The 18832-nt window shown below is 38.3% G+C and overlaps 1 protein-coding gene across 5 annotated transcripts in view; it reads left to right on the forward strand.

Annotated features, from left to right (window-relative positions):
- PACRG (parkin coregulated) overlaps positions 1–17275 on the forward strand; it is a 175470-nt gene extending 158195 nt beyond the window's left edge. For 3 of the 5 annotated variants that reach the window (XM_072332501.1, XM_072332500.1, XM_072332499.1), the window contains exon 6: positions 16113–17275. In XM_072332501.1, the coding sequence (XP_072188602.1) occupies positions 16113–16273 (161 nt within the window). In that variant the 3' untranslated portion in view covers positions 16274–17275. Of the gene's footprint in view, positions 1–2404; positions 2467–16112 lie in introns of those variants that run through there. The other 2 variants (XM_072332502.1, XM_072332503.1) reach the window with 2 other exon arrangements.
- The last annotated feature ends 1557 nt before the right edge of the window (positions 17276–18832 follow it).

Below are 18832 nucleotides of genomic sequence, written 5' to 3' on the forward strand. Positions count from 1 at the left end.
TTCTTAAAGCAATATTTTTTATGAGTAATTATTATGTTGTCTTCAGCTGTTAAATGAAAATCTTAAGTTGCATATTCATTTGGACTACAAGTACTCATTTGGAAACAAGCTTACATAAATTAAAACCCTATAAGCAAGAAATGGTTGTCTGACATTGAAAGCCATTAGAATGAAGTGCTGATGATGCTGAAATCAAAATAATTATTTTAATTTTTTTCTTTGCTAAGGGAAAGTGATTTCCCTCAAAATAAAGTACATGGCACTAATCCTACCGAAAGTAAATGGGCAGATCTTAGAAATACACTGAGAGAGAAAAATGATTGTATTCTACATTGCCTTAATATAAAACAATAATGTCAAAATGTGAGGAAGAAGTTAATCCTTACCCCCATTAACACTTCACCCATGAAAATCAAATCATAGGATTTGATCTTGCACTTACTGAATTCACTGTTTTGAACTTAATAGAAAGATGACCTCATCACTGCTGAGTCCAGCATGGTCCCTCTTGCTCCAATTAGACTTTAACAACCGTGATTTCTTTTTTTCCTCATTTTTTTACTTCATTTCCCTTGAATGGAGTGCAATTTCACCAAAAAGTAGTAATAGACTAATCATTACCTGGCAGTAGTGTATAGTGTAAAACTGGTGTTTGAGAATCTCAGTCCTAGAATACCAGAAATGTATAGAAGTGCGTCCATTTCTTCTGCCGGATGGGTGATAATTGTTTTTCTGCTCATTTTCATCCCAAAATAATTAAACTACGCAGCACAACTGCATACTGTATTCTTGGTGCCAAGTGTGCTGTTTGGAGGATGTGCAGAGTTTCCCTGAAAATATCACAATGGGAACTGTAGTTCATTTGCATTGTCACTTCCTAAAATTTTGCAGAAACACACCCTTGAAAGAATTAGGTCACACAAAATGTGGCCTGAGGGTTTCTCCTTTCTGTTTTTCCCCGTGGATTTCCGCAGCTGATGCAATGAAAATTGTTCTGCATCAATAATTTTTTGAGTTAAGGTTTCCTGAAAAATGTATTTGGCTTATGGAAACGAACTATCATTCACTGGGAAAATTTCCCTGTCTTTCCTTCCAGATCTGTTTTCTCAACACAAATGCGGTGGTGTTTCAGCGCACATACAACTGTATGCTAAACAGTGGCAACTGTAATTACCTTCTCCAAGTGGTTGTCCTTAAAGCCATGCATTCAAAATGCACGTTACAGTAGTGGGAGGAAATGATCACAGCAAATTTTGTTTTCCTTGGATATTACAACTTACAATAACTGCAACTTTAAAGCTGACAAGCTTTCTCCTGATGGTTCTTACCTGTATGTAATAGTCATAGGTTTGAGGTTAATGGTTGTTTCTTTTTTGGTATTGTGAAAAAAAACTGTGGGATAACTATGCAGTTATTTTTTTCATATTGAAAGTAAGATGGTTGGTCAGTGTGGTGAGCACACAGAAACTAACTAACATTTATATTTATGTAATTATTATTATATTTTCTGAAGCTTCTGATATATACGCGTCAATATTTTCTTTATCTGCATTTATTTTCTCTCCCCCCCTTTTTTTTTTTAACTTTTGTTGTTGTTTGGTGTTTTTTAAAATATATGATAGTAATATGTAACAAATATTTAAAATAATAGTAATACAGTGGCTGCTCCAGAAGTAATGCCTCCTATTTTATAATGCTCACCCATGACATCAGAGGCATATGGCAGGAGAGGCTGAATGTTCCCGACAATATTCTGTTACATGTTGTTGCTGTGCAACAGATGGCAGCAGAGGGGCAGTCTGACAGAATGGTTTCTGAAATGCTAGTGCATATGAAGCAAAGATGTAGAACTGAATTCCTCCATACAGAAAAATATGGTACCCATTTGACTTCATTCACTCTTGCTGATTGTTGGTGGGGACCAAATAATGGATGTGAGCACACTGAGGCAGTGGATGGTGCATTTCAGTGGTAAGGACTGTGACAGCAGATCAGATGATGCTGGTCCTGATGCTAATTTATGGTGTTTCAGTTTACTTTATGATTGCAGCATTTATTTTCCTTTTTTAAATATTTGGAAGGCCCTTTTGTGAGTATGATACAGAGAGATTATCTTTATGTATTTCCTCTAGATTGCACAGTATCTGCTTATCTTTAACTGTTATTGCGATATAAATTAATAAAAAGACAAGGAATAAGCCTGTATCATTTAGATTTGTTATTACTTCTATACAAATATAAACAGTCATAAATAAATGAAGATAGATGCAGAATAACCATCTGTTAGGAAGTTAGTTCAAGTCAAAACACTTAAAATTTGGCACTGCAAGATGTATTCATGTAAATCTGATTTTTATCCATATAAGTAACTAGTCTCATGTCCAGATGTTCTGTTTCTCTGCAGCCTTCACTTGGGAGCTGGGAAGGGCTCAGGATCAGCCCACTGAGATAGCAGCCTAAAATTCGATTTAGGTGCTGAACTTTCTGTTTGAAAGTGTTGGCATGAGTTCATCATCAAACAAAAGGTCTGTCTTACAGATTCTTCATTGCTAACTCACATGCATAGAGGTCGAAAGATCTTCTTTCAGTCCATGAATAACTATGGCGATTATGTGAAATCTCCCAGATGATGAAAGATGCAGATTTGAAGCCACGTAGGCTGAACAATGCTGTGTTTGTTTCCTGCTTCCTGGAAAGGCACATCACCACTAGATTTTCATAAAATAATAATTGCAGCAGCCACTACTGTCCTCTCTCATCTTTTTTTCCCCGCCTTCCTAAGGATGCAAGGCTTATGGGGTCACAGTGTTTCTCTTTTCTGTGAGTCTTGGCCCCCCTAACTCCTGTAAATTTTAGACTAATTGTACAATTCCAGTCAAACTGGAGAAGTGGCAGTTTCTCACAAAATGAGCATCTGAGTAAAGGAGAGCGATCAAAATACACGCCCATGCTGAGAGAGAAAAGTTGGTGCAGCTCAGTTACTGCATGGTAGCTTACACTATCTTTCAGCTGGTAGAACTTGAACAAAACTTGCCTTATGAGGTGTAGCACAGAAAAAAAAAACAACACATCCATGGGAAATGGGTATCATCACTGTCCTGAGGCACAGTTTGTTTTCACAAGAAAACAGTCAGTCTCACCCAGAAGGAAAGGCAATCAAATCTGTCTTCAGGAAAGGTTCTGGGCTGTTGCTCCAGGCTGGATGCAAAAATCTGAGTCTTGAGAGAAAAGCAACATTTTAGACATCTGTTTCTGCTTGCTCTTTCCCACTGGCTGCCTCTGGGAGACTCGCTGCTCAGCCTTTCGCTCACTTGGACACTTATGACTGTAACACCTGCTTTAGGCAGTCCTATGCTTTGTAAGTCTAGCACAGATCTACGGGTTGTCCTACAGAGTCTCTGTGACATATACAAAGTTTTACAAAAGTCCTGACTGTGTCTTAAATTTCCGTTCTGGTTATAAGAGATTTATACCATGGTGTTGTCTCCTGCACTGTCTCGAATTCTGCCCGTCTGTTCTCGCAGTTGTCTTCCACAGGCACGTGAAGTCGAGTCAGTCTGTTTGCTGAAAACTATGAGCATTATTGCTGTTCCTCCCCTGTAAAAATGAGCTCTTATCTTGTTTTACTACTTCCCCTACAGAGCTAGAATCATAACCCCTGCTCATGCCAGCCTGAGCTGCTAGATACAGATACATTACAAAAGCAAGCATATGTAAATAAACTGATATCAGCCTGACTTTCTCCACGACACCTGAGGATTTGCAGGCAGTACATACAGTCTCGCTGCCAGACGACTATCAGCAGTTCTGGGAGCTGTTGAGGCAGATGGCTGAGGCACTAGATCTGACAGCAAATACGCCTAAAATGACTTACTGACTCTTCAGTGGTTTTTGATATTAAGCAGAAAGGAAAGCTTATGCCTCTCTATAATGAGGATATTACCAAACCAGCAAGAATGGATGAATGTATTTTTGATCCATACAGTTAAAAGTAAGGAAGACAGGAAAGGAAGAGAAGCCTCAAGCACTTGGAGGTTACTGGTACCTCTTCTCTCATAGACTACTCTGAAAAAGTCAGTACTCGTGCTGATAGCACACATTCCTGTAGAAGTCCTTTACTTACATTAGTAAGGTTGGCTTTTACTTCTAAGCTTTTTCTCAAAGTAAACTTGTAAGCAGGTGAAATTCTCACTCAAAACTGTAAAGCAAAGACACCCCTGCTACAGTGATGCAGATAAGCCTATGTAAATTTTCACTTTGTCTTAGTGCAGAATGACAGTGGAAAATCAGCAGGCTCAGATATAATGTACCAATTGGTAACCAGGGTGATGCAATGAATAACACTATGGAATAACTTACCTTATGGAATGTCTATGCTAGCCTGTTATGCATTCATAAAATTGGAATCTTAATGTAGTATGCCTAAGAAAAGTTAATTAACTAAATTAATAATTTTGGCTTTCTTTCCTCCTTTTTCAGCTTCTGTTTTTCTTTGGCTTCACATATTCCATGTCCAAATGCTTATCCTTGCGACAATAATTGGCTGTTTTACTTATCAGTGAAGTGCCCAATAAACTTTGTGCCAGGACAAGTAATTCAGGAATCACATTCCAGATATCACTTTACAGTGATGGAATTTTTTTCATGACTCATCAAGGATTTTGCTCACAGGAATTTATAGACTAGTATATGTTATTCTTTTACCTTGCAATAGCATCCCATAGTTTCCTTCAAAAGTCATTCTGCACTAGCTGCAGTTGTCCAGAACTGTGCAGTAACTGAAGCAGTGTCCCTCTTACTCCTGTGCTAGTGCTAGTGGGTAACATTTGAGCACTGAAGCTGCAGAGTTTGCATCAGAGACCTTTAAACTCACTGCAGCCAGTAGCATTAGGCAATGTAGAAGGTGAAACAGCCATCTGTGACCTGCTGGAGAAAGGAGATAAAGGAATTTTGTGAGGTATTACCTCTCCTTTTCTCAGGAGGATGACCTACAGAGCAATAAGCTTTGCAGGAAAACTGCAAGAAAATATTACTCTTGAAATATCTCCCACTTAGGTATTAGTCATGCTGCCTTCCAGGTTATCTTTTCAATGTGTCCCAAATTTATTTAAAACAAAACAAAACAAAACAAGAAACCTTATGGCTTTCTTTCATAGAAATGAAAGAAATTCAGTTCATTAAGGCTAGGTATAATGTAAGTGTGTGTATTACTTTCAGGCTATACAAGTGCGTGACAGCATATTCAAGTAACCAGGGAAAATTTATCTTGACAGCATTTGCTTTTGTTCTTCATTTTAATACACAAAAATGCAAGCTGACAAATACTCAAACATATTGTGCTCTGCAGTGCTATTTAGAAACCTCTAGGCTAGCCTGAGTTGACCAAGAGCATTCAGCCATATCGCTGACTTTTTCTTTTGTCTATTCCTCCCTGTTCTGACCTGTATGTGTGTGTATGTGAGTGTTTTCTTTTTGAATCAGAGCAGATGGAGGTTTGTCTGTGACCAGGGGTGGAAGATGAATGAATGATGCATAACAAAATTAAGATTGAAATTACAAAAAGTAGCACAGCACGGCATGCTTTACTTAGAGAATATGTAAGTGGTCATGTTTGCCTTATGATGCAAGGATTATCTGGGGAATTACAAATTACAAAAAATCTGATCCTTGGCCTAAAGGCTCCGGCACAGCAACATGTCGGGGTAAGCACTCAAATGACCACGGAATGGAGATGACCTAACTATAACTAGTACACTTCCATCAGCTTGCATTATATTTACAGCAGTTTAGGACAAAGAAAGCAAAATAAGAATTCTCTTGAAAAACAGAAAATCTTTATCAAGCCTCATTGTTGGTCAGGTTTATTGCTTTAATAGTGAAGCAAATGTATTTGAAAAGGTTTCACAAACTGAGCTGGAAGTGCTGTGCTGTTAGCAGCTGGATGTTTTCTACATGAAGGCACCCATACAGAAATGAGGAAGGTATCTGTAGTGAGAAGGGGGGGGTGGAACTTGCCCTGCTGAGCATGACATGCATCCTGTTTGCACACAGAAAAGCCATTTTTGCTTCCATGCTTATTCTCAGAATAGATAAGTTCAAAGGTCTATTTCAGTAAATGTGGAAAATCTAGTATAGGCTTAAGAGATTATGTGCTTATGGGTGATTATAATTATTCGGGTGTAAGCAATGTAAGAAATAGCTGCTTTTTTTTTTTTTCTTCTTATATATGCCAGCAGTAAATCTGTGTCATAGACACTGTAAATCAGAAAACTAGATTTTTAGTTCTCTCTTTTGTAAGACTTAGGATCGGTTTTGATTTTTTCAGAAAAGCACTAAATGGAATGGGGGAAAAGGTTCTGCATTAACAGGTTTTACTGAAACAACACTGTTTTCTTAAAATAATGAACAACTATAATAAAACTTAATAAAATTTTCTGGCCCTATTGTTTTTATACACACATACTGTTCATTAGATTTTTCTTTATTATGAACAAATTCGTCCAGACATCATAAGAATGCTTTTATTTTAATGAGTTTACACTGCAAGTTAGGAGCAGACTTTAAAAAGCACACTCTAGGAGCTATGCTGCCTCTCATATAAATGGCATAGACAGTAGTGAATTCTGTGTTGGGTAGTGAAGAGAGTAATCCTATGAAAGTTGCACAAGTGGCCAAACAAAACTCTTTTGGTCTATTTTAGAGGTCCATCTGTCCAGCACATCTCAGAAGATCGTTTAGTAGTGGGATAGGTTACTGAGGAAACATGTACAAGTAACTTCTGTCTTTCTACAGACCCGCTGATAGTATCAATAGCATTTTTACCTAACTGCTGCTCCAGTTCAGTTGCTTTCAGTTTCATCAAACTCAGCAAAGCAGTTCTCAGATGAATGAAAATATCAGGCAGTTCAGGAGCTCACAGTATCAGCATGCATTGCTCTTTGAGCCCTTGCAGTTCTGAAGTCAAGGTAGACAAAGAAGCACTTGTACTGGTGATAGCTGACTTCTAGCAATTATCGAAACAGGTTCTGTAGTTCCACAATATGCCACCAACAAACCTCCCTTTCATTCATCTCAGGAGAAACGTGTTCAGAGAAATGTATGATTCATAGGATGATAATAATGTCATTTAATATCAGCGAAAAGTTCTACAGAGTTCTTTAAATGCCAATACTGAAAAATTTTAAAAGGAAGCTTAGCTTGGAACCAGATTTGAAGTACTCAGCAAGCTACGTAGGAGAGATTGCATAACTCTTGTTCCTCAAGTCACCCATCCTTCAGATTAGTACTTCACAAATAAAAATGACACAAGGTTCAAAGACTGGGACAACTGCCTACTGGGTTTTCTTTCTGTTGGGCTGGAGGCTTGTGATAGAGGTAGTATGTCCTTCCCTAACTGAGTGCCACAGGGATCAGACAGGAGTGCTTTGTTGGCATGCTGAGATAAAGCATTGCTCCTTAAGCATTGCTGTAGAAGGCTGAACTGCTGTCAAGTGTAACTTCCCTGTGACTTAAGATATTTGTTTTTTGGCACATAATGCCCCAAGGTTTATGTCTTCTTGTGCTGGATGCTGCTGGGCCTCCTGTTTCCTTCATATCTTACACCCTTTTGAATTACATATTAAGCAGCAGAAGGTGCAGGGGTAATATAAGAACGGCAAGTGCTTTCCAGTTAGAGTCATTAGTGAAAAAGTTACCATTACATACATTCCTCATGCTTCATAGAGGAAAAATTAAAATGAAAATTAAAAAAGGACATAGATTTGTGAAAGATTCCTAAAGCTTTTAGAAACAAAAAAATCAATCTGCATGTGGCACATGTGCTTTCAAAATGCTTCAGCTTTCACAGTTCAAAAGCTGTGAACCTGCAAAATTATCACACCTACAGGACATGATTTTTTCTCTCTTCTATCAGCTTTGCATTGCTGGAGGTATGTTGTCTATACAAGATTCTAGTTCTAGCAAAAACATTGTCTTTTTCTGTTGCAGTGTAAAATGAGTAGCTGTCAGCCAACTGCCTTTCCATTAGAATTTATGTCCTTCTGTTCCTTATTTAAAAAGAAATGCAAATTCATGCCTTGGGAAGGTCATTATTTTTATTTATCATTAAATTTTTATTTATCATTGATGCAGTTGGAGAAACTCAGAAAGAAGCGATAAACTACCTTAAATAAATAAATAAATAAATAAATAAAGTACTTTAAGTGTCACTGGAAGGTCCTAGCCATTTTAGTACAGGTATTTGTGGAAGTGAAATACTGTTTTCTCTATCTGGCTTCGGGATAAATCAGTACATTCCAGTCCCACTTCTATCTGTCTTTTAACCTGCATAAATTCTGTCCTTTTCCCACAAGACTTCTTTCCTGAAAGAAATCTTGGCAAATCCACGTGGTCATTCATAGCTTACATCTCCTCGTCCCTTCTAAAGTCACTGCTAAACACCCTCAGTTGGCTTTGTGTTTTTGTTTATTTCATTTAATTAGGGTACAGAAAAAGTAGGCAACTTCAGACAACTTCAGGCATGTCCTGCCCACTGCTCCCAGAATTCTTATGTGAGAATTTTATTACATTACCCCATTTTTACATGGTTGATTTCAACCCACTGTTACAAAGTTACAAAAGCAGTCCTTGAGGTCATTTAGTTGTCCGTGCTCTTTTTTTAAGGTCAAGCTATACAAAACAAGGTCCTGAAATGATAATGGTTTTGAACAGTGATTATAAACACAACAACTTTCATTTGTACATAACAGATGTCCAAAACATCAACGGTTAATAACACTAAAGTTCTTTAGTTCCTTAAAGTCCATTAAAGTAATGAATTACTGAGCTTTTTTGCTTGTAAAGAAGAAAAACAAACAAACCTGCTTTCCCTCTAAAGCATTTTGGTTACATAAATAAAAATATTCCAAGAGAGGAAGGAGGACAGGTTGTCAAGCATTGCAATTTTAATTATGAATGAACTCAGTGTTGAAAATTGGCTGTTGTAGCATTACATTTTATACTGAAAACAGCGATCCTAAAAGCATTTTGGGACTTTCAGCTTTGTCACTTTGAATTACTTTGAAAGATGAATTACATTTATTACACAGATTTATTTCCTGTAGTTTTAATTCCTTTTGCATTAATCTGAATGAGAAGAGAGTGTGACAAGTAAATGCATTTCACATCAGACCAGTAAAACTATGTAAATTTTGCACTCACAAACTTGTTTTTCATCTTAAAAAAGAAAAAAAAAAAAAAACAAGCTGTGTTTACATGTGTCCAAAATGACTGGAAGAACACGGGATTCACATAAGCGATGCAACCCTTGTTGTGCTTTAAGCATGATTTGTGACCTAATTTTGCAACAGTAAACGGTGTACCAAGGCCACAGAGCTCTCAGATTTCAGTTTCTGCTCCCCTGTTGTGCATGCTGTTTATCTAAGATTGTTTAACACTGCTTTGTTCGATATTGATTACTAGCACAAACACTGGGAAACTTCAAAGTCTAAATTCACTAAGTGCTTGTGGAGGAAAAATATACAATAAGCTTTCCTTCTTTTATAACCTCAACGGTCAAATGTATTTCTTAATACCATTTGTTTCAGAATCTGTGATTTCAGTTCAGTTGAACTGTGCTTCAGTTCTACTTTAAAAAAAAAAACAAAAACAAATGTCTGGACTTAGAATGGATTACATCTGATGTTGCTAACATTTCCTGGAAATGGAAAACTCTGATAGCAGCTGCTGTCTTGGCTCATTTTCAGTTATTGGGGTTTTTTTTTTGTTTGTTGGTTGGTTTGTTTTGTTGGGTTTGTTTTTTGTTGTTTTTTTTTTTTACTACAGCGATTTAAGAAGGGTTACAGCTCTCTCCAGCAGCTTGCATCATTAGTAAAACATCATCAGTTGGTCAAATGTTTCCTTTCCAATCACAGCGCTTCCTCCACTTGCTGAACTGTTTACTTTCTGAATCGTATTTATAGTAACTACACTTACATTCTAAAATAAATGATAATTTATGAAATAAACTAAAAGCTAGCTGCATATGGAAGATAACAGTAGAAAGAAACCAGGCTTTATGTTAAAGCAAAATGCCTCCAGTGAGAATCTAAAAAATCTTGCACTCAGCTTCTTCAGGCAAACAATACCTAGCAAGTTCATAGCAAAAGTATAAAGGGTTTTGTTTATTAGACATATGATGAGCAGAAATTTATGTATATTAGTATTCTTTCTAAATTCCGAGTATATGTGCTTTCTTCTTGAATTGAATTATTCTTCTGCAATCTCTGCAGAACCGCAGAATTGTAAAGTGATAAATATTCAGCACTAGTGATGAAAAATAGAATGAGGAGCCAGGAAAAGCAAGAGACAAGGAACTCTAAATGTTGATAGTGTCAAAAAACAGGTTTGTGCGTGTTCAAAGGTAAGGTCTGCTTATTTACTGGTACTTCCAGCTTTAATGTCTTTAAGTGCTTTGAAGGATGTACTTTAAAAAAACATGGATACATTCTCATAGTTTCAAAAGTGTTAAGAAAAAATTTATTAATTTTTCAGACAGATCTGTACCTTTTCTTTCATATGCGATTAAGTTTCCAAAACCAGCACTGCATTTGCAGGTTAGCTCTTGCTACTGTGCCAGAAGTTTGGTTTTGTTTTGTATCAAAACAGACCATCTCCCCAGGAATTAACTTCAGCAAATACACCTCCAGTAAACAGGTTTTAATATTTAAAGAGCACTTCCCTTCATCACATTTGAAATGGCTGGTGAAAGGCCCTGCCGCCACAAAGATCCCTGCACCGTTTCTGGTTCTGGGATTACTTTGCACTGAGCAATTTTGGGTATTTGATCCTGAGCAACATGATCCAACTTTGAAAATGGAGCTGACTTTGAGCAAGGCATTTGGACCAGATGACTCCAAAGGTTCGTTCCAACCTAAATTACTCTATGAGCTCTTCTTTCCAGTGTTCTAGCTTTGGAACAAGCCTGTGTGAGGCCAGCTTATGCTTCTGTGTGCACATAATCTAGACATGTCCTAAGAAACATTTAAAACTGGTGATCATGTTGCTCTGAGCTTTAAAGAGTGGAAAACAGAATGTTATGTCTGGGTTGGTAGTGAGTCAGTCATAGTCTTCTTGCAGCTCTTCCTCTACCCAAGTGAAACGAACCAGCAATGTCTCTCCATTTCCTAGTGGTCAGGAGGGTTGTAGAGCCTCACCCCATGACTTTTCACAGACTTACAGTTAAAGGAAAAGGGAGACCAAGCCACATATTATCCTTCCTAGAGCTGGCAATTTCAAAGCAGTATTGTGAGTCAGAGTAGTGGGAACAGTGCAAAGGAGTCCTGCTGCACTGACTCATTGGGGGCTTTCACTTTCCACTGCTGCCAGGAAGCCAACACCTTCTATGACAATTAAACTAATCTTGAGGGGACACTGAGAAATTTCTAAAACTCTGAACTCTACCTAAGCAGTGTACTTATGAGGAGTGAATCCTAACACACGTACATGCCAATCTGTATACCATGTCAATCAGCTTTCATTTATGTTTTGTTTTTGTTGCTGACTTCTAGGAGGGATAAACTCCCAAAATATAATACAAAATATTTTAAGGCAAGTTTGTACTGCTTAGCTGTATACTGCTCTGTTTTAAGCTTTTCCATATAAATGTGATTCCATACTGAGTAATACATCTGCACACTGCAATGGCATCATTGTTGTTTTTTTTGAAGCAAAAATCTACGCAGTTAGTGGTTAGTTCGTTGGATTATTATAATAGTTTTAATTGATGAGAAGGCCTGTTGGTTTGGCTAGGATAAGCTAAGTGAGCTGCTCAAAAGGAGTTTTTACCATAGTTAATTTTCACCATAAATAGTAATTTCATTTTCTACACTAAAAATTAAGACGCATGATTTGTGACCAATCCCTTCCACGATTTGGCACAAGTCACTTTACTTTCCAGTATCTCTGTTTCTCAAGATTCAAAAAGGGAGGAATGATGCCTATCTTTCCAAGTAGCTTTGTTGATTTGTATACAGAAACTGTCACATGAAAAAAAAGAAAAAGAAAAAGAAAAAGAAAAAGAAAAAGAAAAAGAAAAAGAAAAAGAAAAAGAAAAAGAAAAAGAAAAAGAAAAAGAGAAAGAAAAAGAGAAAGAGAAAGAGAAAGAAAAAGAGAAAGAAAAAGAGAAAGAAAAAGAAAAAGAAAAAGAAAAAGAAAAAGAAAAAGAAAAAGAAAAAGAAAAAGAAAAAGAAAAAGAAAAAGAAAAAGAAAAAGAAAAAGAAAAAGAAAGAGAAAAAGAAAAAGAAAAAATAGCAGCAATGAACAAAGTGCGTATCACTCTACCATTAACTAGTAGTAGTTCAAAAATTCCTGCTAAATTCTCTTGTTCCAAGACAATTTGAAATCTGTTTGTAAGTTCATTAATAAAGAATAACAGAATGGCCTTTGAATTACGATTGAATTACAAAGATTGTTTAAGCTGTAGATATGGGTATTCCTTCACATTGTCTTCAGAAATCTCTTTTAAAGTATAGTTCTGTCCTCCAACACTAAGCATTCCTTGGACATTTAGCATCTAGGAAAATTCTAATATCCCATGACCAATGACATTCCTAACCCAACTGAGGTATTCAGTTCAATCTGTGATTTACGGTGAGGCACGTTGGCATATTCCAGTGATTAAAAATAATACAACCCTATCCAAAATCTTGCCTGCCTTGATGCGATGTCTAATAATCTGAACAAATACCAAGGCCTCTTTCAGATACTAACAAATGTCCAGAGGCAAGAACAGATCTGCCTGAGCTTCAAGGGTTCGTTTACCTTTCCTGCTCACCCCAGGTTTTAAAAACTGCCCTGTGAAGCTCTTAATGCTTTGAGAGAAACTTGCTTCTTTAATGTAATATGATTTTATATTTGCAGCATTACCATAGTAAAAATTTAAAATGAAATGAAATGGAATACAAATAACACTAGATTTTCTTCAATATCCTGAATCATGAATAGAAGCATGTCTAGACTCAAATGCAAACCACATTTTAAAGCACAATTCAAATCCTTTTCCACTCCCTGCCAAGTGCTGAGTTTGGTCCCTGCGGGTCTGAGCAGAGTTTCCTCAGCTACAGCAGCTGGCACAGAGCAGGCTGGTTCCATCAGCCTGCGCAGGTCTTGACAGGTGCCAAGCCTTTCACTTCACTTTCAAGGACCACAAAGCCCTTTGTGCATGATTTAGGAGACTGGGAACTAGGCTTTTGATCTAGAAAGGAAAATGAGATGTTTTCCGGATTTTAATCCTCTAGATCTGTTAGTAGTGCTTCAGTGAGTTTCTTCTAACTGCAGTAATAACATTTGCTCAGAAAAGAGTTCTTGGTGCATGATGAATTTGCCAGACATTTTACTTTGAGACCAATCTGACAAATGTTCTTTCTAGCTTTCTCTTGTTGATTTATTCTACCTCACAAAGGACAGCTTCATAAAGAACTTGAATCAGATCCATGTTCACACTTTACATATGCAACATTTTTGTGGCTGACAAAGTTGGCTCCTCATGCAAACTAACTTGGAATTAAAGTCAAATCAGAGAAGGGCGTGCTGAGACCGCTATACTTCAGTAGCTATTTTTTTTTCCAGTTAGTCATCATTATTATGACTAGATATTTACCCTTAGGTACATTGAGCAGATTCTTCTGACTCACCCAGTTGGTGGACGCTGTCCTCTTGGGTTAATTGTTATCTTTCTGTCTGAAAGATTTTTTAATTCCTATAACTGTGTGGGATAGCTATTTTGCTACTTACCAGGTGACCTTAGTGCTGACATAACCTTTCCGGTATTGTTAGTCGTGACTTGCGCCATGACCTTTATGTGAATTATGTTTGTCTTGAGGATACAAACCTTCACATAGCACAGGTGGACTGCTAGAAAAAATGATAATGGAGGTCTGCACATCACACGTTGTCTTCCTTTGCAGATTACTTCCTTTACCATTGCCTCATTGTCTTAGGCACCTTTTGATTGAGGACCTAAGGCATCATTCTTGTGCTCGAATGTAAAAGACTATAACATGGGATTCTGGAAAATGCTTTTGCTACCATCACTGTCCCTGCATCTTGTTGGCCTGCTCCAAACTTACTTTATTCTCCATTATGAAGTGTATCACCATTACTTCCAGAGAGTAGATTTTTTTTTCTACATCTTTGAAAGAATGATGAAAGCTGTGTAAGCTCATTACAAGAGCATGTGTGTAGGCTTAAAATTACAGATAATAGACAAGTGGTTGGAAAGTCAGTAATTCCTTTACGTATTTGCCAAGACTTAGGTCGAGGTTCAGGGGTTCCTTTGCCCAGTCTGGCGAAATCAGAAGCAGCTCCAGGTGTTTTAGGGAGTGCTGGCAGTGCACATGCAACACAGGTGAAGAAGGCACAGTTGATCTCAGGTGTTTTCTGCAAGAGCAACCATGTCCAGTCTAAATTGCACTCCATTGTAATGTGTTTTTTGCATCTTGTATAAGCTAATCCCATTCTCTTCTTCCTTGACTTTGTTTCTGCACTCTCAGAATCTGTTATTTCTAAAATTATTGTCAACTCATGGAAGTAAATGTTGATACAACAACTCCGGCTTTTCACATCCACGAAATGAATTGTTAACTTGTAGGAATGTGTCTGCATGTTTAAGAGTAATCCTCACAAAGAATTTAATGCCTTTCTACTCCAAATCTCAGTCTTTGTACGTCACATCTGTGTTTGCGTAAATGTTCAAAATAGAGATATATGCATTATTAACTTGGAATTCAATCGGATATTTTACATGAAAATTCAGCAAAAGGGTGATTTTTATCTCAGTGTTCACTGGCTTTTCTTCATGAGCATGGTGGTAAAGAGTCACAAGCTTAACATTAAGATCTCTGAGCTTGGATAAAGGAAGGGTGGGATGCAGCTGTATGTCTGCACCTCATAGGACTTGTGATGCAGCAGTGGAAGCAAAACCTTCCCTCACACTTTGTTCTATGCACCATGTTTCTAATGTTAAAGACAGGCACCAGAGAAAAATTTGGTCATGTTGTCTTGACGAACATGTCCTTTGCTGGCTCAGACTGTAATAAGTGGAGGTATCTGAGATGATAAATGTGTGTCATGGGCACATTGCCACCACCACCTGGAGCAAGACCACTGCCTGACTGTGTGTGGACTGCCCCTGGCAATGTGACAGCCTGGCCACCACAGTGCTCACGGTCAGTGTACATTAAACTCCTAACAAACTGGTTTTTATATGTCTTAGAATATATATATATTAAGAAAGTTTCCAGAGTACTGTTTTAAAAGGAAACAGAATGTATTTTCCTCTTTTAAATTTCTCAGCATCATTTCTTACTCATGCATTTTGTGTTCTGACAGTTATTTACGCTGCAAATGGTTTTGAATAATTATGGTCTTTGTCTATAAATGCGTGCCACCCTTGCTACTCCATGTTAGAGAAAGAAACAGTAAGTGGTGCTGCATGTAGGGGCACCTTTTTGACATCATTTGGCATCTTTTTGACACTGACTTAATTTTACACAATTTTCAGGGAGCAGAAGTTGAATGAGTGCTGTCCTGTACTCCAGACATCTCTTCTAGGCCAAATGACACCCCCTCAACCAGAAACTGCATAGCCTGTGAATGTGATGTGTACGTGGAACTGTCCCAAAACAGTGCCTATTTAAGATTTCAAAGCACAGCAAGTATAGCTGAAGTCACATTCTGTAGATAAGCATTTATGCATCTGGCAGTAGAATTCAATCCCAAATAAGCAACGTTATGAAATAATGTAGCAGTGGGTTTAAGAGATTCACTGTGTAACAGAGTCCATCCATATCTCACAATACAGTGTGTTTTCTTTAGTGTTTATTTGGATTTTCACTTGGATACTGCAGTAACACATACATAAACAGCTTTTGAAAGCGTACAGAGTGGGAGCCTGAGCGGAGCCTTAAAGAGAAACCAAAGATATCCTGTTTTCAAATTCAGCCATTTTGTGTCGCAGAACAAAGTTTCTAATAGAGGCACAGTGACTGATGAGCAGTTGTCTATGTAATTATTTCAAAGTGTAACAGCAAATTTAATGTAATCTTTTTTCTTTCCCTTTTTCTTTTATTAATCAGTTAATTCAGGCGATGGGATAGAGTACAGCCAGCAGAAGCGTGAAAATATTGGAGATCTGATTCAAGAGACACTGGAAGTCTTTGAACGCCACGGTGGAGAAACGGCTTATATAAACATTAAATACATGATCCCTACTTACCAGTCGTGCATATTAAACTGAGTGGTATCAAATGGGATGATTCCATTTGAGTTTTAAAAAAAAAAAAACAAACAAAAACAAACCTGTGTCTGACTCTGTGTGGCATCTTGTTAGTCATGCTTTTTTCTGTACAGCTGCTAAAATAGTGGCTTCTGGGGCATTAGAGTGTTAGTACTATTGTGAACAAGTCTTTCCAACACATAAATAGTGCCTGTTCCTTTGATTACAATGGTGTACTGTGCTTGTTTGTTCCGTGAAAGAATTGCTTCTTTATAGCAGAGCTGACTCGAGCAGGAATCAGAGTTAAACCTTCAGTTGTGTAGACAATAAAACTATAATTTTCATATGCAATTCAGCAATCACTGTTCTGTGTCCGCTTGCCCTGAGGGTGATGTCAGACGCTGTAACAAGAAGAGTTTATGCTGACTGCTTAATAGGTGTTTGTCATGGAAGAGAAACACCAGTTCAGCAGTGTCTCTCTAGCAGCTGTGCCAAATAATGTGCACCAACATACAATAAAACTGTTGAATGTATATACCCGTTGTAGTGGGAAAAACTATATGGCCCATTATAAAGCACTGTCAGAAAATTAATGGATGTCCCTTACAAACTCGTGGTCTAAGCTTCCAGTTGTTTACCCTGACATGGAACTTGGGTTCCTTCAGTGAACATCGGGCATGACCACAGTTTGGAAGGAAAAAAAAAAACAACAGAACTTAAATCAGACAGGAGTGTACGGAATATTTCAGATCCTACTGGCATTGTTCAGATAGGTAAGTACAGCATACAAACATAGCTTATAGGATGCTGGATATTTATTTTAACTGTGAGGTTGCCATCGCTTTCCTGTTATTACAGTAGTATACACGTCTAAACAATATTAACTATTGTCACTGTAATCCTCTGCAGTTTCCTTCTCACTTACTTTCTCCCTGTATGCCCACAACACAGAATTGGCCATAGCTTTATGATGGGCTTTATTTCTTTAGATATATTTCCACATTTCTATGAAATAAACCTACCAAAAAAAAAAAAAAAAGTGCTGATGACAATCATTCAATCATTTAAAATATCATTTAAAGTCAGCTCAGAACAAGTCAGGAGATATGAACCTTGTCTAAAAAGCATTACATTTCAAAATGTCCAGACTTTGGACTCATTTTGTATTTGTTCTGGTTTCTGACTCTTAAAATATAACCAGGTTGCACTTTTTTCAAGCATTTCTCTGTAATTACAAGGTCTCAAGATGCACTCTTTTGTGGTAGAAGCATACAACTTTATCCAAGTTTTATCTTCTCACATGCACACACACTGCAAGGACTGCCTGTGCCGGAGGCATGGCCTTGTGCTGTCCTGTTCCTTTGGCTGGGCACAGGGCACGTGGAGTGCACCTTCCCACCCACTGAAATGCTGACACTACACTTGCTTTTGTCTGCTCTGATTGTTAGCTATAGATATTTTTCTTTTCTCTCTTACTTCTCTTTCTTGCTGTATGAAAGACAAATCAGGAAGAAGAGAATCTGCTGCACCCAGGGGTGCCACTGGCCACAGGTGCTCCTCAGCCATGGTTCAGGCCCCACTGCTGCAGAGTACCTGCAGTGTCCAGGCTCTGGAGACCTTCCTTCTCTGTTTGGTTTCCAGTTATTTCTGTTTTCTTTTATACACAGCCAGAGTTTCCTCCAGGTCCCTAGGGTTCAGGCAATGTGTGTCCTGTGACTAACACACACCTGTGACAGACAAGCACAGCAAACATGCTGCCTCACATCCAGGCCTTGGTAAATCTCCTAGCTCCCCAGCAGAATACAAAGCCTGGCTGCAGGCCTGCCTTGGGAAACTCAGCAGCCTTCTCTTCGAAATTTCAGGGCAGATTCATGCATGATGCAATAGTGGGGGTTGAGCACATCTCTCCAAAAATGCCCTTCTGCACATCCATGCAGGCTCTAGCAATATGGCCTTTACTTACTGTTTCTTCCTCTACCTCCCCTCAGTGGACCCCTGCCCTGCACACTGTGCCCTTCGCCAATGAGCTGTTCTGTCTCACGTGATTGCAGCTATGGGTTTGGCTACCAAAAAATCACAGGCTTCCACCATGAGTACACAGTATGCTGGAGGCCTGCTGCATGGAGGAAGCGGAGTTATTTGACTCTGAAACAAATCAGGCCCTTCATAAAATGGAAATACCAAGTCATCTTTCATTTGTTAGCTATTTATACTCCAACCTGACAAGAAATCCAACCCCACACTCATGCCCAAGCTCAAAGCACCACTCAGCAGTCAATGCATCTCCTGCCCCAGTGGGCTCCTACCACAAAGCCCCTTGGCAGAGGTGACAACTGGGGACAGGGTGCTTATCCCTGGGACCTCCACATTGCACTGCCCTCTGTGTTCCAGCTGCACTGCTGAGGAGGTGATGATGAAGCTACAACTTCCCCCTCCTAACTCCCTAGGTCTGTTCCTTGACTCATTCACAAGTTTTGTATCCTCTCCCCTTCTGCTCAGCTAGGACAGGACTAATGACTGACAGAGGCTAGAAAATGGGCACCTTGTTCAGCTCCAGACTAGCTCAGGCCTGATCCCTAC

The sequence above is a fragment of the Excalfactoria chinensis genome, chromosome 3 (assembly GCF_039878825.1).
Source record: "Excalfactoria chinensis isolate bCotChi1 chromosome 3, bCotChi1.hap2, whole genome shotgun sequence".
Taxonomy (NCBI): Eukaryota; Metazoa; Chordata; class Aves; order Galliformes; family Phasianidae; genus Excalfactoria; species Excalfactoria chinensis.